The sequence below is a fragment of the Amphiura filiformis genome, chromosome 19, assembly GCF_039555335.1.
Source record: "Amphiura filiformis chromosome 19, Afil_fr2py, whole genome shotgun sequence".
NCBI classification, from domain to species: Eukaryota; Metazoa; Echinodermata; class Ophiuroidea; order Amphilepidida; family Amphiuridae; genus Amphiura; species Amphiura filiformis.
In genome coordinates, this window is record NC_092646.1 from 37,140,020 (window position 1) to 37,167,819 (window position 27,800).

The 27,800-nt window shown below is 37.8% G+C and overlaps 1 protein-coding gene across 1 annotated transcript in view; it reads right to left on the bottom strand.

The window, feature by feature from the left end:
• Window positions 1-6,581: 6,581 nt before the first annotated feature.
• LOC140140547 (arylsulfatase B-like) overlaps window positions 6,582-27,800 on the bottom strand; it is a 33,851-nt gene continuing 12,632 nt past the window's right edge. The window contains exons 2-8 of the mRNA XM_072162306.1: window positions 23,555-23,807; window positions 20,643-20,886; window positions 16,577-16,763; window positions 13,281-13,516; window positions 11,661-11,880; window positions 8,268-8,517; window positions 6,582-6,744 (exon numbers count right to left, since the gene is read on the bottom strand). Of these exons, the coding sequence (XP_072018407.1) occupies window positions 6,582-6,744; window positions 8,268-8,517; window positions 11,661-11,880; window positions 13,281-13,516; window positions 16,577-16,763; window positions 20,643-20,886; window positions 23,555-23,807 (1,553 nt within the window). The remainder of the gene's footprint in view (window positions 6,745-8,267; window positions 8,518-11,660; window positions 11,881-13,280; window positions 13,517-16,576; window positions 16,764-20,642; window positions 20,887-23,554; window positions 23,808-27,800) is intronic.

Sequence of the window (27,800 nt, forward strand, 5' to 3'; positions counted from 1 at the left end):
GGTTAATTTCTCACTCAATTAAAGCAATAATATGCGATTTACATAACGAAATATTAGTTTTACCTAATCACACTATACCTTTTAATTTCGAGCCAAACAAATGAGACAAAACAAAGAAAATTGCTATTCATTCCAATGCCTACAATGCGTGCATTAGCTCGCCATCGTATCATCATTATTATTATTGAGCGTAATTTCATACAGCTGGGACGAATAAATAAGACGTAAGACTAATAGCGCTTTATACGAGACGTGTGAGCCACCACTCGAACGGTGAACTGGGAATAAACCTGGAAATCTCCGGATTAAATATAAAAACTTACTGCTATTAAAGCACTTAAGCCTTGGTCTTTCATATGGTATGTCAGTACACTATTGGGCATTACAATCATGCAAAAAGTAGAAATTCAAGAAAAAATTGAGGGCGTCGCTGTGGAGCAGATCACATATTATAAAGTGCGAACTTGTTGTAACTGCCCAAAGAGCATGCCACCATAATAAGATCAAAATCAAAATCACAACAAAATGTCAAACAGAAATTTCAGAAAAGAAAAGTCAATTCCAGAATCAATTTTTGAATAATTGTATTATTATTGAGTATAAATGTTAAAACTCATAACCATAAACACTTTACATGGATATCGATAGATACTGTATATTAATATTATACAGTGTATAATAAACAAAAATACACACAGCATTTTACATAGCAAAGAATAGTTTGTCTCAGTTTATGACCTGGTTCACAAAATGGTCAAGGTTAACACGATTCAATGGGCTCTGAACTTTTTGCCTTGTTACCCAGGTAACGAGAGATATGGTAAACTATTCTTTGGTTAAAATGTTTTCTCAAGCGAAACAATTTGAGACTATTATATGATAAAAATCGGATCATTTTTGAATTTTTCCCCCTGTGGACGATGTAGACCAAAATATGACATTTGATCTTTTTTGTATATACAGCTATATAACTCAAGAACTGTACATCGGAGACAGATCAAACTATACCTTTTCTGAATTAATGAGAAGAATACAATTTGATGGTTTTTAAAATCCATATTCGCCCAATTTTTCAAATTTGAGCCCTGCATTAGCTGCCATTTTGGATGTATGTAAATTTCCATTTTTACCCCTATTTCCCCTTTTTTCTACTTATATGTTGTACAGGAAGGTGTTCAGAGTCACTAGCAAGTAAAACAATTGGTGTTCCATTTTTGTAGTGCACCCATTTTACTTAAATTGACTATAAATCTAAATTGGCTGGCGCCGCAGCCATCATCAAAGAAGTTCCTCGACGACTCTCCCGTGACGTCACTCCAACTGTGTCACGGGTCAACATTTCAGCGCCAGCCCATTGATTAGGCAACATGATGCATCTGTACTGACCATGCTGACGGTAGCTACCATAAATAAACTGAGCTCATAAAGAAACTGAAAATTTTTCACAAGGTCATATCTTACATCCAAATGAACAAAAATTACACATGGGATTACTTCAATGCTCTACTCTAAACACAAGTCAGTAACCAAGCAGTTGTCCAACTGACACAACAGCAAAATGCATTGAACCAAATTCATAGCCCAATAATTGGCACCCAGCACAAAAAATTAGAACAATGCGTCAAGATCCTTTCACAGGTGAAAATTTCCAACGAGTAATTCGAATATAATGGAACAGGGCTGCTTTCTGCTTTCATCAAGAAACAGGTATTGGTCCACATTATTCCACTTACAGATTTCTTGTGCTGGGTGTCAATTATTGAATGTGGTCCAGGAAATCGTTCTATATCATTGCATTTGATGTTGTGTCAGTTGGACAACTGCTAGATTACTGACATGTGTTTAGAGTAGAGTATTGAAGTAATCTGGTATGTAATTTTGGTTCATTTTGATGGACAGGATTTTAAGATATGACCTGGTGAAAAATTATAAGTTTCTTTTTGAGCTCAGTTTAGTAAGTCCAGATGATTGGTGAACAGTTTAAATATTTATGTTACTATAGCTATCTACCTGGATAATTCAGAATATTCAATATATACACTAAGTACACTTTTAATATGAGTCGGAACTCGGAAATATTAAATTTTGATTTTCTTATATGATAGGACAAAGCTTTTGCAAAGCTGTATTGTGCAGAAAACCCCATTGAAATTGAGCAACAAGTTTCAAAGATATGAGCAATTAAAGAGTTTCCAAAACAAAAGGAAACAAAAGGAAATATTACCTTTGCTTGGCTATATCTCAAAATCAATATTTCTGAGTTCCGACTGATTTTGCTTGATCGCATCACATATATATATGTTATCAATCGTAGATCATAATTCATCACCACGAGTCAAAAGGAGCTAATATGACTGACCATGCTGACTGGGACCCCTTTTGATTTTGGCCTATAGATTATGTTAATACAGTTCTACATCATATTGTCTAGCTGCCCTCTAATTTGCATAATAGTATAATTAATGAGCTAATTTGCATCATAAATGCTAATTAATTATGCAAATATGCGAATTAGAAGGCGGCTAGACTATATTAGAACATATTTGAAACACTTTGGCCAATTTCATAGGCAAAAGTATACAAAATAAAAGTACCCCTGAACATATTTTGGATGTTTAGCAAAATATTGGCAAAAATTACATTGATGAGCGTTACCAGTCATTTTAGCTCATTTACTTGTTTGATTATTGAATTATTCATAAAAACAATAAGACACAAAGAAAATATGAATTTATATAATTGTTATAACCATATGTCCGATTTGCTTTAAACAAAACTGAACAAGCGTCATATCGGTGTACTTTTCTTTAGTCAGTTAATCTGTTTATTTCAGAAATATCCTTATATTCTATATTTTATTCAAAATTTGATTTTTGAGGGGTATGTTAGCTTACGAAAGTACATTACAACTTTAAAAAATCAGAATTTTGACAAAACTTTTGGGCGTCTTCCTCGCCAAATGTTACAATATGGATTGAAAAATGACAAATAAAAAAATATGAATTAATCCCAGAAATAATGAGGGAGGTGGGCGTGAAACGAAGTATTTTTTATGTGGCCGGCCTTGTCAACCTAATTTTTTTTAAAACAATTGATTTAATTGATTTAGTCGAAAGTAACAACAGGCACGTTTTCTTTAGTACCCCATGGCCCCCAAACACCGTTCGGATCGTAACCCTCATCTTTGTCGGGCCAAATTACGTTCGCAGCGTCGTCATAATAGTTCTTCAGATCTCCAAGCAACTCCGTAACCTTGTCAGTATTAGTCGCAGACAAATCGTTTTCCTCATTCGGGTCCTCGTCGATGTTGTAAAGCCAAACATACTTATCAGCATCATCCGTTGATTGGGTTATATCATTACCCGACTCAGGAGGAGGAGTCCAGTCCCTGTCGTCACCTGGATTGATTTTTAAATAAAGAGAGTGTTACAAATACCTCACAGACGAAATGACTGCAGCGCAACGCCCGGGGGAGGGGTCTTCGAAAACAATTGTACAGGGATGTGTCACCCAGACTTTTGGATTCTGACTTTCTCTATACCTACTTTTTGCTGTTTTTGCAACCCATCAGCACCCAAATTTGCCCAAATTTGGTGCCTTTTGGGCACTTTTGCTCGAATGCGCCCAACTTGGCGCATTGGTCTTCACTGAAAACCCAGCCATCGAGTGACCCCATTACAAACAATTAAAATCGGGGAGACAAAGGAACACAAAAAAAGGAAAGTAGCACGTTTCCTCCAAAAATTCACCCGACCATGGACCAAATAGTGTAAAATACCAAACTTGTGCGTGCCACGCGCGCATAATGTCCCAATAAAGACACTTTTTGGAAGCTCGAAAACCTTACATGTAGGCCTATAAAGTCCCTTTGTGAATGAGGATGTGTGCTTGGTTAATATAGCAACGGGTAAAAAAACAACTTCCCCATATACAACGGAGATCAATTTTTTAGATACTTTTTTTCGCTGACCAAAGTTGCCCCAAATTTGAGGTAACTTAGGTTATGCTATTTTTTAACCCCTAGGGCACCCTTAAAATGTAAAAAAAAATATTTTTCAACTTTAAGGTGTAGATTGGGAACCCTAATGTCCTAAATAACACTTAATCAAAAAAATATATAATTGGTTTTGTTGGGAAGCGGTGGTTTAAAAGCTCTGAAAATTGACCAAAGTTATCCCATTTTACGGTACCCGCGGATAATTAGAGTGCGGGAACCGGGAAATTGGGCTATATTTCCATGACCCAGTTGAAATCCACTCTACCCCTGTGGGAGATTTTGGAAATTGATTTTCCAATTGTAATTGGTCAGGGTTAATCATTTTGAAACTCATACTCAGTATTTCAAATGGAAGTTATCCAGTTGTCTATTCTATTTGAAGCTCATACTCCCCCTGTGGAAGATTTTAGTTAAATCTTCCACAGGAGTAGTGTGGATTAATAGCTACTTACCTGGATTGCCTGTTAGAATTTTCCAACTTCCCTTCCTAAAAGCTGCTTGGATTGATGTATCAAAGATACTGCAGTGCAACGCCCAGGGAGGGTCTTCGAAAACAATTGTACAGGGATGTGTCACCCAGACTTTCGGATTCTGACTTTCTCTATACCTACTTTTTTCTTTTTTTGCAACCCATCAGCACCCAAATTTGGTGCTTTTTGGGCACTTTTGCTCGAATGCGCCCAACTTGGCGCATTGGTCTTCACTGAAAACCCAGCCATCGAGTGACCCCATTACAAACAATTAAAATTGGGGAGACAAAGGAACACAAAAAAAAGGAAAGTAGCACGTTTCCTCCAAAAATTCACCCGACCATGGACCAAATAGTGTAAAATACCAAACTTGTGCGTGCCACGCGCGCATATTGTCCCAAAAAAGACACTTTCTGGAAGCTCGAAGACCTTACATGTAGGCCTATAAAGTCCCTTTGTGAATGAGGATGTGTGCTTGGTTAATATAGCAACGGGTAAAAAAAAACAACTTCCCCATATACAACGGAGATCAATTTTTAGATACTTTTTTTCGCTGACCAAAGTTGCCCCAAATTTGCGGTAACTTAGGTTATGCTATTTTTTTTAACCCCTAGGGCACCCTTAAAATGTAAAAAAAAATATTTTTAAACTTTAAGGTGTAGATTGGGAACCCGAATGTCCTAAATAACACTTATTCAAAAATATATATAATTGGTTTTGTTGGGAAGCGGTGGTTTAAAAGCTCTGAAAATTGACCAAAGTTATCCCATTTTACGGTACCCGCGGATAATTAGAGTGCGGGAACCGGGAAATTGGGTTATATTTCCATGACCCAGTTGAAATCCACTCTACCCCTGTGGGAGATTTTGGAAATTGATTTTCCAATTGTAATTGGTCAGGGTTAATCATTTTGAAACTCATACTCAGTATTTCAAATGGAAGTTATCCAGTTGTCTATTCTATTTGAAGCTCATACTCCCCCTGTGGAAGATTTTAGTTAAATCTTCCACAGGAGTAGTGTGGATTTTAAATGGAATAGCTACTTACCTGGATTGCCTGTTAGAATTTTCCAACTTCCCTTCCTAAAAGCTGCTTGGATTGATGTATCAAAGATACTGCAGTGCAACGCCCAGGGGAGGGGTCTTCGAAAACAATTGTACAGGGATGTGTCACCCAGACTTTCGGATTCTGACTTTCTCTATACCTACTTTTTGCTGTTTTTGCAACCCATCAGCACCCACATTTGCCCAAATTTGGTGCTTTTTGGGCACTTTTGCTCGAATGCGCCCAACTTGGCGCATTGGTCTTCACTGAAAACCCAGCCATCGAGTGACCCCATTACAAACAATTAAAATCGGGGAGACAAAGGAACACAAAAAAAGGAAAGTAGCATGTTTCCTCCAAAAATTCACCCGACCATGGACCAAATAGTGTAAAATACCAAACTTGTTCGTGCCACGCGCGCATATTATCCCAATAAAGACACTTTTTGGAAGCTCGAAGACCTTACATGTAGGCCTATAAAGTCCCTTTGTGAATGAGGATGTGTGCTTGGTTAATATAGCAAAAAAAAAAAAAAAAACACTTCCCCATATACAACGGAGATCAATTTTTTAGATATTTTTTTTCGCTGACCAAAGTTGGCCCAAATTTGCGGTAACTTAGGTTATGTTTTTTTAACCCCTAGGGCACCCTTAAAATGTAAAAAAAAAAATATTTTTCAACTTTAAGGTGTAGATTGGGAACCCTAATGTCCTAAATAACACTTAATCAAAAATATATATAATTGGTTTTGTTGGGAAGAGGTGGTTTAAAAGCTCTGAAAATTGACCAAAGTTATCCCATTTTACGGTACCCGCGGATAAGTAGAGTGCGGGGACCGGGAAATTGGGTTATATTTCCATGACCCAGTTGAAATCCACTCTACCCCTGTGGGAGATGTTGGAAATTGTTTTTCCAATTGTAATTGGTCAGGGTTAATCATTTTGAAACTCATACTCAGTATTTCAAATGGAAGTTATCCAGTTGTCTATTCTATTTGAAGTTCATACTCACCCTGTGGAAGATTTTAGTTAAATCTTCCACAGGAGTAGTGTGGATTTTAAATGGAATAGCTACTTACCTGGATTGCCTGTTAGAATTTTCCAACTTCCCTTCCTAAAAGCTGCTTGGATTGATGTATCAAAGATACTGTTATCTGTAGTTACACCTCTTAGAAGCGTTTTAGGATCAATATTATGAAGAATCTCGGTACGATTCCAGTCAAAATCTGGATTCCTATAAAGAAAAACGTATAAAGGTTAACAGTTTATGTATCCTATAATACCATAAAACCTCGACTACAAGCATATAGAGTGCTTTTGATAAAAGCTAAATTAATCCAGGCGCCACCCATAACATTATGGAGTTCGAGCAAATAAATTACCGATACAAGCATATACAAACAAGTATTATTGTAAGACCAATTAATAATATTGACATTTACGGTTGTTTCGTATTAATTTAGCTTTCATCAAAAACACTACATGTAAGGGGCTGTGCAATAATTATGAGCTCGGAAGGGGGCAAACAATTTTTGGCAGGAAGGGGAAATCAATTTTTGGCACACATTTAAGGGGCACCTTGTAAATAACACGCTCTAAAAATGGCTTAGGGAAACACTAGAGAAACGTTTAAATATGCAAAATTTCCTGCTCGCTATGCTCGCATCATATATCCAGACCATTTAAATTGGGGCAAAGATTTTGGCAGGGGTACCTTTTCAGCAATTTTGGTGTATCGATGGGTGGGTTTTCAGTGGAGACCAATGATATAACGATTGAGCCCATATTTATTGGACGAGCTATGAGTTTTAAAATATTGAACGAGACGAAGTCGAGTCGAATGTTTTAAAACTCATAGCGAGAGCAATAAATATTGGGCGTAAAGCATCCAATTTTATCATTATTATGTTTTGGATCCAATATTGTCACACACTTGGATTCATCAAAAATAATAATGCGCCCAATTTGACGTATTAGGCAAAGTGCATCTAAAAGCGCCCAATTAAGGCAAATTTGGGTGAGAAAGTAAGCATCCAAAAGTCTGCGTGGCACATCCCCGTACTTTGTTTCGAAGAACCCCTCCCCTTGAATACAATCATATTATTATTCATATCACCGATTTATTAATAATGTTTAACTTGTGTGAACATAAATGATTTTTAAACCCTGAAAACAACTCTGTAACTGCTAATAATCCATATTATGGATTTAAGTGATTTTAATCCCAATGGTCAATACACAATCTCCCAAAAAGTACGAAACGCGCAAGTCACTCTGAGTACTAGGGCGATACAAGTAATCCTATTAGTCTATTATAAGATTGATAAGAAGCATAATAATGTCATTTCGTTAACAGTGGCGGCACCACGTGGGGCATGGGGGAATTCCTCCAGTCGGAACTCTTGCCCCCAGTAAAAACCCAAAATTACGAAAATTGCCACTTTTACGGAATTTTTGCGGAAACTTTCTTGACCCCCTGCCTGAGATTCACTTTGCATTTCCCCCCTCCCCCATTCCTGGCGCCGCCACTGTTTTTGAACCAGGAGGATTCATCCCTGTGCATGTTAAAGTGTCAGAGCTATTCAAAAAGAGGAGGGGGACCATCCCCGGTTCTGATATCTCTAGGTTCAAGAGGACAAGATGGGCGCGATACAACGTATAAGTTATCTACTCATAAATCCAGTAGATCTAGAACTAGAACTCGGTATGCTCCAACCCCAGTGCTCCAACAAATGATAATTAATCAAACAAACTCACTCTATGACATTCCAGGCATCAAAACCGTCCAAATCGCCAGCAAGGCCATTCAAATTTCCTTCAGCCAAATTCACAAAAGTAGGGAACCAATCACTGACGTGAATCAAGGCATTGCTGGTTGTCGATTTTACTGCGGCTGGCAAAAGTGGACTATTAACGAAACCAACTGCACGAATACCACCTTCAAATAGACTATTCTTTCCTCCTCTCAGGGGCCAGTTGTTTCCATAGCGTGTCGGAGCCCCATTATCTATTACCATGAGAAAGTTGTTGATACCGTAGAATTCAATTTACAAGTATTCTAATTATGCCTCTAAATAAGGTTTTTTGACGTAAGAGACGAAAGGCAAACACCCTCCACAAAAACATTACAATAGATTGGTCTTACAATAATACATGTTTGTAGAGCCGCCTGTATTGTTGCTCAACCATCCGCTCCAAATAATGATTTTGTGGAGGGTGTGTGCCTTTCGTCTCTTACGTCCAAAACCCCTCATTTATAGACATATATTCTTGTAGATGGAATTCTACCGTATTTCAAAAAGAAGCGATGAAAAAAAAAGTGACATAACTATCTTCGTCGAGGTTAATTATATTAGTGATATTTGGACAAACTAGTTCCCATCTGAGCCAGTGGCGTAACCAGTGGGTGCGGGTACCCCCGGGGCATAGCAAGAGCCCCAGGGGCAAATGTGCAAGGAGCAGTTTTAAAATCTGCTTTATCAGCCCTATATCCCTAATCCACTTCATTTTTGCTTTTGTTCGCGGCCCCTGGACTTCGTGTACCTTGTCCACCAGCTTTCTACGCCCCTGATGCTCCCCTCTGTGGGGGTCCCAGAATCTTCATACACAAAATTGATACCAGTTGACACAATCAGGTCCACACCTCCTATTAAGTCTATTAAGTTCTATTCACTTAGAATAATGACCGAGACAAGTTTCATCCATGTTTTGCTAAAGGTGAATTCTGAGTCCATTCGGTGGAAGCACCTGGATCTCACACACGTAAGACGATCATCACTCGAACACCTAAGTGCACGGTCTTCATTGCTGTTTTCTGAGATTCTGAAAGAGTCTTGATGGCAGATCATTTGGCAAATGAAAGTACAATCAAAGGGATATATCATACAATTTTGATAGCAAAATTGAGGCAAGCCATCATGTGAAGAAGGTTGGTGGTAGGAATGTGACTGTTCTCGGATTGTGTCCTGTACCCTATTCTCCTCATTTTGTCAAGCTGTCATTCACGACAGAGAGGTCAGATAACTAAAGCAACCGTATTGTGGTCCAGGCTTCATAATATCAGGTTTGCTGGTGATCAATGCTGGTGATCGAGCCTTTACTGAAAAGTGGCTCATGGAGCATTTCATGGAGACTTTCATTTTGTTGAAATAGAAGGTTTCAAGAATTTGCGACGGGTGGAGTAAGATGTGCAGCGACCATGTTCAAGAGTCAGATAGAAAGAATTTGACTATTACTCTTTTAAGTACCTTGTTGTACGAGTTTATTGACCGCCCCTCGTACCTTACAATCAAAACACCACATCAGGTACTCAATAGCATATGTTACACCGCAAGGTGTGGTTTCACTTTCCAAATGTTAAAATGGTGGAAGTGCCCATAAAAAAAAGGATGGACCTAAGGGATGATATCAAAACTCGACCGTCGGTTGACCGCCGGTTCCGCCCGGTTACCATTGTTTAGACCAATAGCAACCGGACGGAACCGGCGGTCAACCGCCGGTCGAGTTTTGATTTCGTCCCCAGTACCGACTCTCCAAAATTTTGTCTCTTAAGGGCGCTGGAATGAGCGTTTCGACAGTATTTTTTGTGGGACATAAGAGCACATCAGACATATCGAATTGCATTCTGAATACGTAGAATGTCCTTCTGATATCGAATAATTTTGATTTTTTGAAATTCGCGATATAATACAACTTTTATGACAAATTATTAATATTTTTTTACATTTTTGATATATAACAGTCCTCGAAGTAAACTTTATAAATCTAATGATATGTACTTAAAGTGTATGTAGCTGGGAGGAAAAGCCGACGATCAATTGTTTTGACCCTTCATATTGAAGATAATATATTATACATTTTTTCCCAAAAAGACCTATTTTTTAGATGTTTTTGGTAAAAAAATCCATATCTTCAATACGAAAGGTTAAAATTTTCAATTGATCGTCGGCTTTTTATCCCAGCTACATACACAGTAAAAATATTTTAAACAACTGTTTAAAAATTTTAAACAACACTGTTTACGCCGGTCACTCTAACCACTTCTGTTCAAAGTTTAAACAAGCTTGGGTTTTTTAAACTTTAAACATCCAATTGTTTAAAATTTTTAACAATTTTTTAAACAACAGTTTTTAATCATCTGGGTTGTTTAACATTAGTTGTTTAAATGTACACAGTTGTTTAGAGTATTTTAAACAACAAATGTTTAAAAGAAACAGGTGTTTAAAGCTGTTTATGGCTGTTGTTTAAAACAATTGTTTAAAATATACATAGTTGTTTAAACTTGTTGTTTAAACGTTTTAAAAATTTTTGTTTGTTGAAATCAATTTACTTGGGAGAATGGGCAAGAAGAACTGACTGTAAAACATGCACATCAGCTCCATGCATCTGCATGAGCAGTGTGAATGTGATACATTCAGAGGAAAGTGTTTGGTTTAAATATTGTTTGATGTGGTTAAGCTTACACTCACACTGTACTTGTCACGGTTGCATACTACTGCACAGCTTGCATCATTTAGCATGTACAACACACAACTGTGTGTTCATGTAATACTCTATCACATCAAACAATATTTAAACCAAACACTCGCCTCTGAATGTATCAATTAGGTCTAGCATTTCCCACTTTTGGAGCAAGTCAATCACATAGTCATCCGCCATGATGATGAATCTGACCCTGATTTCAAGGAAGGAAACCCCTCTTTTGAAAATTCGATCTTTTTAAACAACGTTGTTTAAAAGTTCCTTTTTTGGTATTATTCATGAATTAAACACACACTGTTTAAAATTCAAGGACTGTCTTTTAAACAATGTTGTTCAAAGTTTGAACAACATCGTTTCAAACAGCGACATTTTAAACAGTGTTTTTGCTGTGTACACTCTAAGTACATATCATCAGATTTATAAAGTTAACTTCAAGGACTGTTAAATATCAAAAATAACAATTTGCCATAAAATGTGTATTATATTGCGAATTAAAAAAAAAATCAAAATTATTTGATATTAAAAGGACATTCTTCGTATCCAGAATGCAATTCGATATGTCTGATGTGCTCTCATGTCCCACAAAAAATACTGTCCAAACGCTCATACCCCACCCCTTAAGGGCAAACAAACATTTTTTATTTGCCTAGTGCAAGAACAAACTCTTACCTGATGAAAAGACAATGACCGAGTTGTCATAAAGGCCATTATCTTTCAGAGAATCTACAATAAGTCCTACAGATTCATCCAATGAACTAATCATTCCTGCCACTATCTTGCGATTTTTCATGTTTTCGTCCGTAATTATGTCTTTGAAATTTTTCCGGTAACGTTGGGGAACCTCCAGAGGTGCATGCGGGGATTGCATGGATACAAATAGGAACATAGGCTATGAAGAGATAAAAAAAAATGACATAAAACATAATTACAACTTTTATTAAAACATCGATACGCGTAAGTGAATGATTACAGCCAAATGCCAAATTTTATCCACGATAATTTATCATCAACTGATTTGTAGATTCATGTTGTCAAAAGTCTAAAGTTTAAATCCTGTTCGAATGTTTTGAAGCCTTTGACACCATTGATCTTGTCATATTTCGGATAAAGTAACTAGGAGAAGTAGTCGGTTCTGATGTAGACGGGATTCTTTCTCTCATCGTTATTAACCCTAACACCCAACCCTGCTTCTGCTATCGGAAGTTAAAGAAGAAACGAAAAAGGAGAGAAGATGAACAAAGAAGCCGCTTGGCACCCCAGGATACGAACCTGCGACCCCGCATACCAAGGACGCGATCACCGAACAGGTATCTACACGGGTCACGCTGCCCCGGGCAGCGATTCCGTGAGCATATAGTACTGGTATTTTGAGGTATTTATGGGCGTTAGGGTTAATCTAAGATCTAACCTTTAAAATATGGCGTACCACAGGGCTCTAGTATTGGACCATAGGGTCCACCATGTACCCAACGGTCCACCATGTAGCCGGACTCGTATATGCATTTGGAGAGCTCATGACACCAGAGGCATGGTCCATAATGCGACTTTTGATCTCTGGAAGCAATGACAGATTTACCATTGGGCCAGATGGACCGGGCCCTGTGCCCTCAACTGTTGGAGCCCCCAAAATGATGCCTATTCTCTCTCTTTCATATTGTACTAAAAAGCTTGGTTATAACAAATCATATTTGCCAAAATATGTTATATTTAACTTATTGGTTGTCATAAGCTCATCATAATTGTTGTACATATTTACCACTTGAGGTTGCTGAACTGACTTTATATACCATTTTAAGTGATGTGTTGCTATATATAGATTACCTAAAGGGGTATGTAAAGTAAATTAAACAACCTCAGGCAGGCGCTAAATGCCATTTATACGTCAGTAAGACATCTATATCGAGGGCTGACAAACAGAAGGCCTTAACTCACTTTTGGCCATTGTGAGATTTTGGTACCAAAATCATCTGTAATACCCACAGAGTCTTAAAATCATAAAGCCTTAACTCAATCAACTTCCTATTGCATCTATATAGCACAATAATACTTGGTCACATTTCAATGCAAAATATTATTTTACTAATTTTTCTCAAAAAAGCACTTTTTGATTTAAGGCCTTCTGTTTGTCAACCCTCGATATATTATGTCAAGTTGCTAAATTTACTTGATACACCATCTTAGGTGATCTACATCAATTAAAACATCACCTACAGTGGTATATACAGTCATGATGTAGCAAAGATGCTTTGACACTGTTCATTTGTATCATTTTTAATTGTTGTCCCTTACCGTGTTGGGGTTATCCGTGGCATGTGATGTGATAATATCTGTTGCTGTTTTAGTGTAGATATCAGTAGCATATTGATCTTTGTATTCCCCGTCGTAATTAGCCCCGCAAGCTACGCTTGTGCCATCCCTGAAGTCACAAGCGGTTATGTTTATGTTGACGGGGGGGTTGACGTTATCATTTACATAAGTATAAGTATGGTCATGGCTGTAGTATTCAATGGCCTCTCCGTAGAAACCTGTAATATTGAGGGTAAGATAATGTGATTTGTCAAGTCGACTTACAACCGCTTGTACTGCAAAGCGTAAAAGGTATATTGGGCACATATCGATTTCTCAATTACTCAGTGACGGCGTTTCTTCCTCATAAATTAGTACACAAAATAGACAAAACTAGATGGACCGCGGTTCTCGGATGTCGCGGTTTTTGACGCACAGCGTCGACCGTGATGCCTCCACCGAAGGGAGCAATGTGGCACTTAAAAGTTGATGCAAAGTTTCAAGCCTCAAGGGCAGACTGAATTTGACATCATATGACCCCTGGATGACTCGGCTGTCGCGATTACCTGGATGATGTTGACTGTACCCACCATACGTGCCCATACGACAGTTTGTACTAATTTGACCTCAGATGACCCTGAAATGACCTTCCAAAAATTTGGCTTTAAATGTTGACTGTACCCACCAAATTTCATGCCCATACAACAGTTTTGACCTCGGTTAACCCCTGGGTGATCCCAAATGACCCCAAAATTACCTTCCAAAAATTTGGTTCTAAATGTTGACTATACCTACCAAGTTTCATGCCCATACGACAGTTTTTGCTAATTTGACCTCAGATGACCCCTGGATGACCTCATGTGACCTTGACCCACTAACCAATACAAACTTGTTCTGCCTGGGGTCAAGATGCACCCACCCACCAAGTTTGAGGAACATGCAACCCCTAGTCTCTGAGAAAAGAGGTAAATAAGGAAAATGGGCCCCCTGTAGGACTACATGCAACAAAGTATAAAAAGGTCCCCATAAATAAATAATGAGGGTTCACATAGTGCAGCCATGACCTGAGATTGGTTGCATTAGGATTTAAACTATTCATATGAGACCAAATTTTAACCAAACGTCTCAAATTACTGGTTTTTGACCATGATCCACCTATCCTGAAAATCCGAAGTCAATCCGCCCATCCATGCCCGAGATACAGCATCCGGACGGACAGACGGAAGCTCGGCGAATTTACAAGTTTACCTTGTTTGACCTCAAATGACCTTTGACCTCAGTATATGACCTTTGACCCCACCCAAAAAAAGTAGCCAGAGTGGTTGACCATGACCCACCTATCCTGAAAATCTGAAGTCAATCCGCCCATCCATGCCCGAGATACAGCATCCGGAAGGACGGACGGAAGCTCGGACATTGCAAAAACAGTATGCCTCGCTGTGGAGGCATAAAAATATATTTTAATATTTTTCAAATGTTAAAATGATACAGGTAAGTCCCCCAGGTCCTCGGAAGTGTACGGTATAAATGGTTGCCACTTGGCATGTGCGTCAATCCCGGGCCACAGAAGGACGTGTTCCTCCGCCCCCACCTTTCGGGAAAATTACCCATTTTTTGTTCTATTCAGCCACTTTTTGACAATTCAGGCGGATTGTCCAACCCCCACTATCCCCACACATTTCAAGACGGATTGGCGCTAATTCCACCTGGAGGACAGTGAACCGATTCTGATATTCGTATTAAGTATCGCTGTGATCTTACCAAACCCCATTCTATAGGTAAGTAGGGGTTTGTGTATATAGGGGTGTATGTATGTGGGTAGGGGCGTGTGCACGTGAAGGTTGCACTTTCCTTAAGGGATGGCGTCAAAAACTATCCACCGGTCGATCACCGCGGCGCCTAGGCAGAACCCACGAATGGTAAATGTGGTTAAACAGCCCATCATGCAGTTATTGTTAACTACATGTATGCACACAACACAGGGCACTCACAATAGGCAATTCTTAGTCAGTGGGAGTGGTCTAGTTCGTAGACACATTTCTGATTGGACAATCGCATGATTTCGGGTGCCGTCTATCAGGCCGTAGATGACCCCACGTCATCATGCGTCTTGATAATGCGTAACACACGTGTAGAGGTGCGCGTATGTATCGCGCTGGATGCGTAGACTAGTGCGGAATACGCGAACTCGCTAGCAGTACGCGCATCAGAATACGTGAAGTTGTAAACAAGTTTCGTTCATTTTATAAGGAGGGGAGTTTTTATGACGGTGGGGGCTTAGTTTTTGCTTTAAAATTGTTTACAGTTATTAAAATAATATTTAACTGACTAAGAATGAGAATAAACGATAGGAATTTTTATTTTGCCTATCCTCTACCTATGATAGACGACAGGCAGGTCCAATATTTTTATCGTAGTGGATACCGGCTGCGCCGGCATCCACTACTCAAAATATTGGACCTGCCTGTCGTCTATCACACGGTAGAGGATAGGCAAAATAAAATTCCTATCGTTTATTCTCTAATTGAACCCTACTGGTAGCGCTGTGTTGTAGATATATGAGATGAACTAGTTAGCGTCATATATGAAAAAATATAAAAGCTAAGATTTTAGTACTTTCTCTATGTTTCAATTATTACTTATTCTTTTCAAAATATCTGAATTTCAACCCGGTACAAGCTTTAATAACGGGGGACCATACATTAGTTTGAAAAAGAAATATACCATCTATAGCCAAACTCCCGTGTTATTCCAATGCACATTTTGCTTCACCGGACCGCCCTGGCTTGGTCACATTTGCAAGAAGGGTGTCACGAAACCGTAATAGGTACAAATTTAGTACTTTCTGTCAATCAAGTATGGTTTATTCTCACCATGTCAATCTTTAAATCATTAGCATAGTCCTTATAATAACGGTGGACCGCCTTGATGAGTAAATGACAGCAAACCAGTGAAAAATACCCCAAAACTCAGTCAGTGGAGCTCCGCCCGTACATGTCAATAGCGTCATTATCGATTGGATTAGTCGACCGTAGCGGACAATTCGATCGCTCATTGGATTAATATTATCCCGTGGTAATAAATTTGCGTTGGACAATCGATTACTATAATGGTTTAGTACTGCATATCTCGGTTTAATCTTCAAAAAGCGGGTTTATGGCTGGAAAGGTCACGGTGAATTTGCCGTGGACATGAGTGCACTATGCGATTCTGCAAGGCCGGCGCCGGCGGTTAGGTTTTTAAGCCATCCCTAAATGAACATATAACCCTTAAATTTAATCACAGCGTCTATTTCTTACCAAGAAAAGAATCAAATCCCCTATAGGTAGGCGTGCATTCCGGTGCGTAGAACCCGAGATGCCATTTACCAACCAAATGTGTCTTGTAGCCGGCTTCCCTTAATTTATCTGCCATCGTCACCTCCGCCAATGGCAAACAAAATGGTCTGGATTCATCTATGACATTGTGATGTAATCCAGTGCGAATCTGAAAGGGGAAGCATAATTATTGACATCCACGTTTGAAAAAAAAAATCTCACTGCTTTAATATCTAAATATATGTCAGGGAAACGTAAATACCACCTGCCCAGCAAACACAAAACGTTTTCGACATCATTCGCAAAAGGTTATAAAAGGTTGTCAGAAAACGTTTAAATGTCGGGTTATATAAAGGGTACATTAATGGTATAAAACGTTTTCATAACATTAAATAACATTTGTTGGTAATTTACTGCACAGCAAACATAAATGTTTTACAGAAAACATTTAAATGTCGGGTTATATAAAGGGTATAAAAACGTTTTAATAACATTCCAAAAACATTTTTGAAAACTTGGTACAAATCATTCTAAACAGAATGTTGTTTTGGGGTTAAAAAAATATTTTGCAAAAAACGTTTGCCCAAAATATTTACAATAACGTTTTTAAAATGTTTTCACGACCTATATATAACCCGACATTTAAATGTTATTAAAACGTTTTGTAAAAAACATTTTAAGAACATTTCTGTGTTTGCTGGATGCAAATATTTTAACATAATGTTATTTAAGTGTTGACAAAATATTTGGCAAAAAATGTTTAAAAAAATAGTTTACAATGACATTTCGAAAACATTTTAAAAATATTGCTGTAGTGTGTTTTCATACAAAACGTTTTAAAACGATTTCATGTCCTTTATATAACCCGACATTTTAATGTTATTAAAACGTTTTTACCTAAACCAAAACCCAAAATATAACTGATTTAAAACGTTTTAAAAACGTTTTTGTGTTTGCTGGGTGATTCATTTAGTTGGGCAGTATTTGGCAGAAAATAAATACACGGGGAAACTAGCATATAATATGAAAGAGTATTATGGTTTGACAATATCAATTTACAGATATGCAATAATTACCAAATAATGCGCTGGAAGTGGAGACCTTTGAATAATTTTTTGAACTAATTTTCAATGTAGCTAAATGATAAAGTAGAAAAAGTTAATCTTATTATGCGCGACATTAAGGGTAGACGAGGTATTGTTGGTCGAAGCAACCTAAAAATCGATTTTCATTATCTAGATCAATATATTATTGAAAACAAACCGTCGGCAGAGTGCTACACTATCGTAAGTGCAGTTTGGACAGTTTTGCAGGAGGAGCATTTTTGTGTTTAGCGTAGCCGTTTGTTTCCAAATAGCCATAAAATGACATGGGAATGTAAAGCAATTTAATTTTAATAATATAAACTATATAAATGGTGTTAAAGTTAATAAATCGATGAATTATTTACTGATTTAGATGTCATAAGTGCCACATACGATAGTGTTACACTGAAATAGAAATGAGTGTAGAGTGCAACACTATCGTATGTGCCACATACGATAGTGTTGCACTCAAATAGAAATAAGTGTAGAGTGCAACACTATCGTATGTGCCACATACGATAGTGTAGCATGCATTGCTTAATTAAGATATGCATAATATCGGCTCAAATATCCAATATTTTGTCATTTTATGTTTGTTAACAAGTGTTAATTTATTTTGGTACATAATATTTACAATAGCAAGACACCTTTTGCCGTAATGTTATCTCTCAAGATTTATTACTGAATCTAAAACTAAAAACACCGGATTTATCGTCTTTATTACCAGTCATGGGAGCTATGAACTTAGTCAGCATGGCGACAACGCACACATCCGTCAGCGTCACAGCCACTGATGTGTTAGAGACTGTTTTGCACTTACGATGTTGTAGCATTCTGTGATCTTGTTGTTTAGGCCCAATAAAGTAGCGTATGTGGCACATACGATGGTCTTGCAGCAAATGAAAAACAAAATTAGCGTGCAAGACTATCGTAAGTGGCACATACGATAGTCTTGCATGCATTAATTAAAATTGCATTGCACTTACGATATTTTATTTGATTAATTAAAAAATAATTAAGCAATTTTGAAACTTAAAACCTGGTTTAAAATGTGCGTTTTTATATAGCCTTCCATAATTCGTCAAAATCTCATTTTGGCCAAAAATGTCACTTACGATAGTGTAGCACTCTGGCTACGAAACACCTTCATGTTTTGCAAATTTCATTCTACAAATCGTATACTTTGCAAACTTGCTTAATTTATTGTTGTTAATGAGTTACGTACGTTTTACAAAAGTGTTGTTGTTTCAGCCCTCTTTACAACGTAACTCAAGAACCGCAGCACCTATAAAAGTATATCTGTGATATTTTAATTCTTCTACACGCTCGCTATGAATTGAGCAATGCAGTTTTTGCCAAAGCTCACCACCATTCGTAAGATGCTGTGAACTACCAAATCACAACAGTTTAAAATAATTAATAACCTTAAAGTGAACTTAAATTCATGATAAATCAGTGGTATATAACGAAACCCTGACCCTAATTTTAACTCTAATTTTAACGTAAATTGACGAAATCGATGAAATCGGAATAATGACACTCTCGGACTAATAGCCTATAGCTATTCCCGCCAGACCCCCTCAACCCTAACTTACTCACCCGGGCTTACTCATTCGCTCGCTCACTCACGTTCAATTAAGTAACAAAATGGACAAAAACAAATTCAGAATGTGTTTTGTAGAAAGCACCTTTTGTGTCGCCGCATGCTAAATCGGTAATCTGTACACACTTTGACGTACAACTTAGGGTATAAACGAATCCAAATACACGCATTCCTACACCTGACTAGCAGCCTTTAGTTGGGTCCCCGTCGGCTACAATGCATCCAAAATGTGAAATGATTCGGCCTTGGCGGAAATTTTAAACTGCATTCCATCACCCGTTTTACACCTTCCGCGAAAACACAGGTAGACAAAAGAGAAGGTCGAGGAGGGTTAATAGAATAATACAATAGAGATAATTCCGCAGGTAATCCCGTCGCATCTATTCATAGATGTACAAATGGATGAACAAAAGGATATGTATGAATAGATGCGACAGGATTACCTCTATTGTATATATTATTCTATTAACCCTCCTCGTCTTTGCATCTTTTCTAGGTGTTAGGCGGCTTTTATTTGCACAATCGGGCGCTCAAAACCCCAGGTTGGTGCTAGCGGGAAACCAAAGATGGCCGACCAAATCCTGACCATTGACTTGGCTCGTTGGATTCGTCTATAAACACTTGGACGACTGTACATGATCCAATCATTCCGGCTGGAAGAGGACGTCGAGGAAGAGGAAGATGTATACTATATATCACGCCCACGTTTTATATGACTTCGACAATTTGACGTACATTTTACGTATGTGATGTATGGTTTATTCGGCCAGTGTGGCAAGTTAGATCGTCATACACATTATTTTCGTGGTATTATATATCGTAATTGTATTGGTTCAAACGGTTTATAAAGTTTTACACGGAAGGGGACTGTGCAAAACAGCATTAATTATGAGTGTAAAAAGGGGGGGGGGGTGGATTTTGCCCAGCCGAAAGGGGGGAACAAGAATGTTTATAAAATAATAAGTAAGTACATGTACATAAGGAAATAAACAAACAAATAAGTAATTAAATAAATAAATAAATAAATAAATAAATAAATAAATAAATAAATATATAAATAAATAAATAAATAAATAAATAAAAATTAGTTATGTTTGTACTTGGGGCTGTGGAATAATCATGAGCCGGGGGGTAAATCAAATCGGCATCAAAGAGACAATGCGTTACGTAATCTATTGCTTCTCCTTCGATATCAATTATCCTTGCAAATTAGCATCGAACCTCCAGACAATATTCCTTGTCAGTGCTACCCACGAAACAACAAGGTCACAACTGTAGCCACTCCTTCAATGCTCGCCTTGTGCGTATTTATACAAGCGCATTTATAAATATACACGAAGTACACTGATAAGTGTATTACCTGATAGCGTCCCGTTAAAAGCTGACTTCGTGTTGGGGAACACTGCGGCTGCACATAGTACTTGCCAAGTTTGACACCATCTGCAGCCAAATCATCGATATTGGGCGTAAATGTCGGCTTCGTCTCGAAAGCAGAACCACCTGTTGCAGTATACCCCACGTCATTATATCCGAGATCGTCGGCTAAGATTAGGATTATATGTGGCGGTTTGTCGTTGTTTCTTGTTATGGCATCTTGGAGAAGACTGCATACAAAAAAAATGAGGATATGATATGAATATACGCTACACGGCGTCATCATCCCTATATCTTCGTGTCAGAAATTGTCATGATAGTAGTGCGAATCCACTAAGTTCTTTAACGGCCCCGCATGGGGAGTTCGTTCGAGATAGGCCGATCGACTCAGGCTAAGTAGCCTACATCACCTGGGTGATATAAGTTACCGCAGCGTTTCCATACATTAGCTGAAATGACACGTTTCTACGATCTGCGCATGCTCATTATTGTCTTTGACGTTTTTAACCCAAGAAAATTCAATTTTTCGCCAGTTTTTGTTTTCAAGACGCAGAGCGGAAATTCAATTCGCGCAGTCACGCTTATCACATTGTTACAACACATATATTCAACAGCAAGTCTTGAAATTGTTGGTTTCAAAAGAAAAAAAAGTTATATATTACAGGGTTTGAGATATTATCACATCAAAGAATCATACACCATATGCACCATCATAGCACGACATTATATGTAGTCTATTTTCTAGCATGAAAGTTCATCTGTGTTGGTAAACTTCATAATTGGAAATTTAAACTTATGATCTCAACACAAAATTAAGACGTACCTCAAATTTTCGGTCACAACTTTGACCTTCATCTGGAGACTGGCAACCCAAGTTTGGGATCAGTGACCTTTTAGACACTTGACCCCAAGACCTTCTCGAAGTGTGTTTGAATTGTACTTACTTTGTGTATAATGGAAATTACTATCAGCAAATCCATGGCGCGGTTATGGCATCACCTGTATCCCCGATCGTCTGCAACTTATATATGGAACAATTAGAGCAGGAAGCTATAAGAACAGCCCCTCACCCCCCTCTGTGGTGGTTCCGTTATGTCGGCGATACCCATACAAAGTTAAAGAAACAATACGCGGAGGAGTTTACGAATCACTTGAATTCAATCGATCCGGACATCAAGTTTACGACAGAAGGCGAGGAAAATAGGTCACTCGCATTCCTCGACACTCATACAGTCATCCAAGAGGACGGTACGCTAAAAATTAAAATCTATAGGAAACCGACCCACACGGATCAATACTTGAACTTTGATTCAAATCATCCTGTCCAGCATAAACTAGGTGTAATCCAGACTCGTCACCACAGAGCGGACAGTATCATATCTGAGCAAGAGGACATAGCGGAGGAGAAATCGCACATAAACAGTGCATTAAAGAAGTGCGGTTATCCGAACTGGTCCTTTGACAAAGCTAAGAAAGCAAAAGAAGTGAAATCTAAGAACAGTAACCAGAAGAATACAAACGTTGAGACAGAAGGACAAGTAGTTCTGCCCTACGTTAAAGGAACTCCCGAAGCCCTACAAAGAATATTCGGCACCTACGGTATCAGAGTTTGTTTTAAACCCACTCAAACTCTGAGGCAGCTACTTGTCTCACCTAAAGACAAAACTGAGAAGAAATACATTACCGGACCAATTTATTACATCCCCTGTCAGGGGAAAACCCTGAAGGGCCAGTGTTCAGAATCATACATTGGTGAGACTGAAAGATCATTGAAAACCAGATTCTCAGAACACCGTCGTCCGAGTACTACCTCGTCGGAAGTCTCCCAGCACATCCACATTGAATCCCCCGGCCACCAAGTTGATTTGGATGAGGTCAAAATCCTCGACCGGGACGCTAGATACTTTGAAAGGGGTGTGAAGGAGTCAATTTACATCAGAGTCAACCAACCATCTCTCAACCGCGACGGGGGCCGATACAAGTTACCCAGAGTGTACGACCGGGTCTTGGGGTCAAGTGTCCAAAAGGTCACTGATCCCAAACTTGGGTTGCCAGTCTCCAGATGAAGGTCAAAGTTGTGACCGAAAATTTGAGGTACGTCTTAATTTTGTGTTGAGATCATAAGTTTAAATTTCCAATTATAGTCTATTTTCATTCTAGGAATAAAATCAATTCATCTAATTATATGCAACCAATGGACAAGGTCTCTTTGTCCCTAAGTTTACTATTCTATACAGACCATTGAAAGACGAATCCAATTTCACGCATTCCTATACCTCAATGGCTGCCAAAGTAGGGTCCCCGTCGGCTCAATCTCACCTAAAAAAATTAATGTGAAATAATGCGGCCTTGGATTGTATTTTAAACTGCATTCTATCACCCGTGTTACACGTAGACAAAAGAATGATGACAGCTTACAACACACAAAAAAATCTAACATCGATTTTAAACGGCTTTTTGGGGTTGCGGGGACCCAAAGATGGCCGATCAAATCCTGACCATGACTTGGCTCGTTGGATTCGTCTATACATTTGAATAGATTTAGGTTGTTTATTTATAGACAGAAAACTCATAGCGGAATCGCTGAGCTATTAGCGATTCACAGAGCACCACCAAAGTTCAATGCATTTTGCAACCCTATATCCCAATTCAATTAAAGTTGTTTTTATTTGTCAAAATTACGGCATTTTTTCAGAGGGGAAAAGGAGTAGGGGCAAGCAACTTTCTAAGGATGAAAATTTGACCAAAATGGTCAAAGTACAAAGATGGCTACAAATCTTAAATATCATGGCGGCCAACGTCCCCCTTGTTTCTTGGCTACAACACTGGTGCTATGCCCTGATTAATGGAGGTATAAATGACGGAAAGGCATCTCTGCTAGCTACGATAATTTCTTACTCGTTATTATCTTCTTGCTCTTTCAAAGCTTCCAACAACATCTTTTCCAACTTTTCTTCTTCCTTTTCTTCTAGAGCCTCCAACACCATCTTTTCCAAAGTTTCTTCTTCTTTTTCTTCAAGATCGTCTGCTAGCTTGGCTAGTCCGTCGTCGTCTGCTCGGTCTTCACCTTCCAGATCCTTCAAAATCTCGACAACCTCTTCAGCACGGGATATTTTCTCCAATGTACCTTTCAAATGATTGGCGTCTACGTCTGGAAAAATATAAACAAGAACTGTCTTTAAAAAAGACAACGCCACGGATGAAGATCATGTTTCATAATGAGTGCTGTTAATTTGTTTTGTGTGTTTATAATTAGCCAGGTGGGGACATACTTGTATTTATTGGTAAATACCAAGGACATTCTACGAAACGCCGTAAAATACTCAAGAATTTTCATGTTGAAAGTAGAATTTAATTTAAAAATCTGTGCTTCATACATTTAATTCAAAATTGTAAGCTAAAACCTCAATGATATTCAGTTAACCTCAGATGACCTTGAAATGACCTTGAAAATTGTCACTGCTCAAGAGTTATCACATACTGCACCAAATTTCATGGCAATCCTCTGTCATTATAAGAAATTAGAGTTTCATGTAAAATGTCCTATTTTGACTTTAATATATACGGCATTTGTGACCGTCTAGCACAAACGGCTCGTAAAGTCGGCAATTTGTATTCTGAGCTACAGTGCAAAATGTGCATAAAGGTTGTATTCATATGTACCTCAAGTTGGTGCTACATGTTTCTCTTTTCGTAGTGCCAGTCAAACACCTTTTAAACCAATCATTAATCCTATTGTTGAAGATGATAATAAGCTTCTACCTGTGTATAGAATCCGTAATTAGCTCTAGTCTTTGTTTGCTTTGGCTAAATTCTGCTCCAGTGGTGGGTTAACCAACAATTAACAATGTGAGGACATTCCTGAACCTCGTTGACTTGAGGATGATTTGAAGTGACCGCCAATTATGACCGATTGATATTTATTACCAGCAATGTGGAAGAGAGAAATTATGTAGCACCAAAATAAGGTACCCTTTTGCTGAAGGAGCAAAGTTCAACAAACCATAACTCCGCTACTAGCTACTATCGTTTGAAGTAAAATGATGTATGATGCGATCAAGCAAAATTAGTCGGAATTAACTCAGAAATATTAAATTTTCAGTTTCTTAAAGGATATATAGTAAAAAGCATTCACAAAGCTGGATTTTGCAGAAAACCGCATTGAAATTGAACAACCAGTTCCAAAGATATGAGCATTTCGTGGTGGACGGTCACATTTTGACTTAACCACTAGCAGGCTATGTTAGCACATTTTGTGCTACTAATAAAGAGGCGCAAAAGACTGAATTTGGATGATTTTTACGATTTTCTGAATGAGCAAATCACTGAATAGGCCTTTGATAAGTGTTTGGTTCAGTCGGTGGCAGCGCCACGGGGGGGGCAAATTCCCCAGTCCGAACTCTTTCCCCTGTTGCCCCCCTCAGTAAAAAGCCAAAATTACGAAAATTTAACCTTTTGCGGTAATTTTGCGCAAAATTAGTTTAGTTGATTCCCCCCTGATATTCGCTTTGTGCCTCAATGGCCCCGGAAAAATTCCTGGCGCCGCCACTGGGTTCAGTTTTGTCTTCAAATACAGGATTCGCAAGAAATAATCACCCTTTATTCCAAAATAATATATTTGACCGCTTCTCTTGACTAAAGCATTATGTATACTTTTTATTAGACGTACAATATTATATATAACATATCTACGTTATTTAATCCATTGCCATTCTATTTCCAGTCCCGGTTTCCAGTAATGTTTTTAAACATTACTGGAAACCGGGACTTAAAAGTTCTAACGAATGTTTGATGACGTAAAATCGATATATATTTCTACCAGATATTAGACGTAATTATCGATTTTACGTCATCAAACATTCGTTAGAACATTAGAGTCACGCGGTAGCCGTGACCAGCAAGTTTTAAAAAAAAAGACTGATAAAGAAGACTAAGATGATGCTCCCGCGAGACTATATTTACAGCTAACATTAAAACACTTGACTTCTATTGTTCGATGTTATTTTTCGCTGGGTACAAAATGTATCTAAAACCATGCTAAATGTTATTTACAGTCCCATGTGTAATATCGTGACAACTCATTAATTCCAAAAGGGCCACCAATCCTACAGTCAATCATTGTTCGTAATAAACAAATATTTTTGCTTCCATTTCACGCGGTATTTCATAGCGAAAATTAGTTGCAAATCATACTGATCCAGAATTTTTAGACACTGCTACAGGTCTACCTGGTTATCACCTTCACACTACTTTTTCAGATTCACTTCCAAATATACCCTAGCAGTTTCCTGGATACCCTACATACAAATTCTGAGCCCCATTCGCCAAAAAATCTAGTTTTTCACAATTCTTTTGTTCTTATCGGACGACACATCCATTTATATAATAAATGCTGTATTTCGACACAGTAATTTACAGCAGAAGCCCGTGGCCTAATGGTTAGGGCGCTAGACTCCAGATACGCTATCCCGAGTTCAAAACCCGGTGACCAACTGGTTTTTTTTTCAATGTTTTATTAAACAATTTATTGTCATTAATCAAGGATAACATAATTTTAAACATCCAGTGCTATTGTGATATTATTTTTTTATTAAAGCAAGTTGTTTGATTCTCGTGGAAATTGTTTATTGTGTTAAGGGCCTATTTAAAGACACAGCATAATGTGATACAACACCATCAAGGATCAAAAGAAATCTGAATAACACAAGAAACTACAATCCCGGACATAAGTCGTTCGAACACTTGTGTCAAAGTAGGACTGTTTGAGACCGTATTTCTGATATACTTGACATATTAAAATTTCGCTTTCTTTGACGTGGAGTCTGAACCATTTCCTACTACTACAACCCTCCCCCTGCCCCACCAATCAATGTTGGATGTTTCTAGGGTTCATGACCAAAAAACAACCAACAACATTGATCAGGGGAATGGGGGCATATTTGAGGTACCCATGTTAAAGTGTTCGAACAATTATGACCGGGATTGTATTTGCGATGTCAAAAATATAACATCTAAATTTGGTTTTTGGCTCATATCTTTAAAACCAAAGTAGGTATTACAACAAAATTTGGCACACATTATCACAATGATATGTGTCATGTGTTCTGAATTGGACAGCATGATATTGATTAAATTAAGGGAACGGTCAATGAAAATGTGTCGCACACCATGTAAACCTATGTGAAAACTGTCCTATTTTCAAGAGTGTTTTGCCTGCCAATTTAAAATGATTTAGTAGAATTCAATGATTTTTTTTAGATATTATTCCTGAAAGTAAGAACTTTATATACACAATAATATTTTCTATGGGGAACCTTTATATTTTAGGGATCGGTCAATATAAATATTGAATATTATAGGTTTTTTGAATGTAAATTAGGTACTTTTTTCGGAGAAAAGACCACATTTTGATATTAAGTGTTAAAAAGAAATCATTTTCATTGCAAATATATTTAAATTGTGTACAATTTAATAAATATTCGATATTAAATGCCAAACTTTGTGCTAAATTGATCACTGATTGAGCCACTGGAAGTGAATTACCGCAGAGGCAAGATTTATCTTCAGTAGATAGCAGGGTTTATCTTCAGTAGATAGCAAACCACTGCACAACCTGTACGTTTTTGGTTCGTGATCAGTAGAGTACAATCATTTCGACCCATATAAACAGAAAGCCAGAGATTCACAGATGGAGGCGACACCCCGAGCAATGTGTTTTGGGATTTTATCCTCAATTCAAATATTAAAGTGAAAAACAAAACAATCAACGTGCATTTTCAAGAAATTTGATGTAAATGTCAAAATCCAAAATGTTAATATATCTTATTAAGATAAAGTTACTTAATGACTCATCATTAAAAATGAAAAAAAAATTGTAAAAATATATCCATTTACTTTTGATTATTTTATTCAACAGTGTTAAAGCAATTTAATGTGTAAATGAGATGGGACGATAATGACAATGTTTAACACTAGAGGAAGTTTTGGATGAGAAAACGGACATTTTGATGAGAAACGGCCAAAATGGTGAGAATTTAAATGTTCTCATTCTTTTGGATGAGAAACTTCCTGGTGTGTGTGTCAATCATTATTGTCTTATTAAAACTGGTGAGAATTGCTAATCCCCGCTGAGCTCAAAATAAAC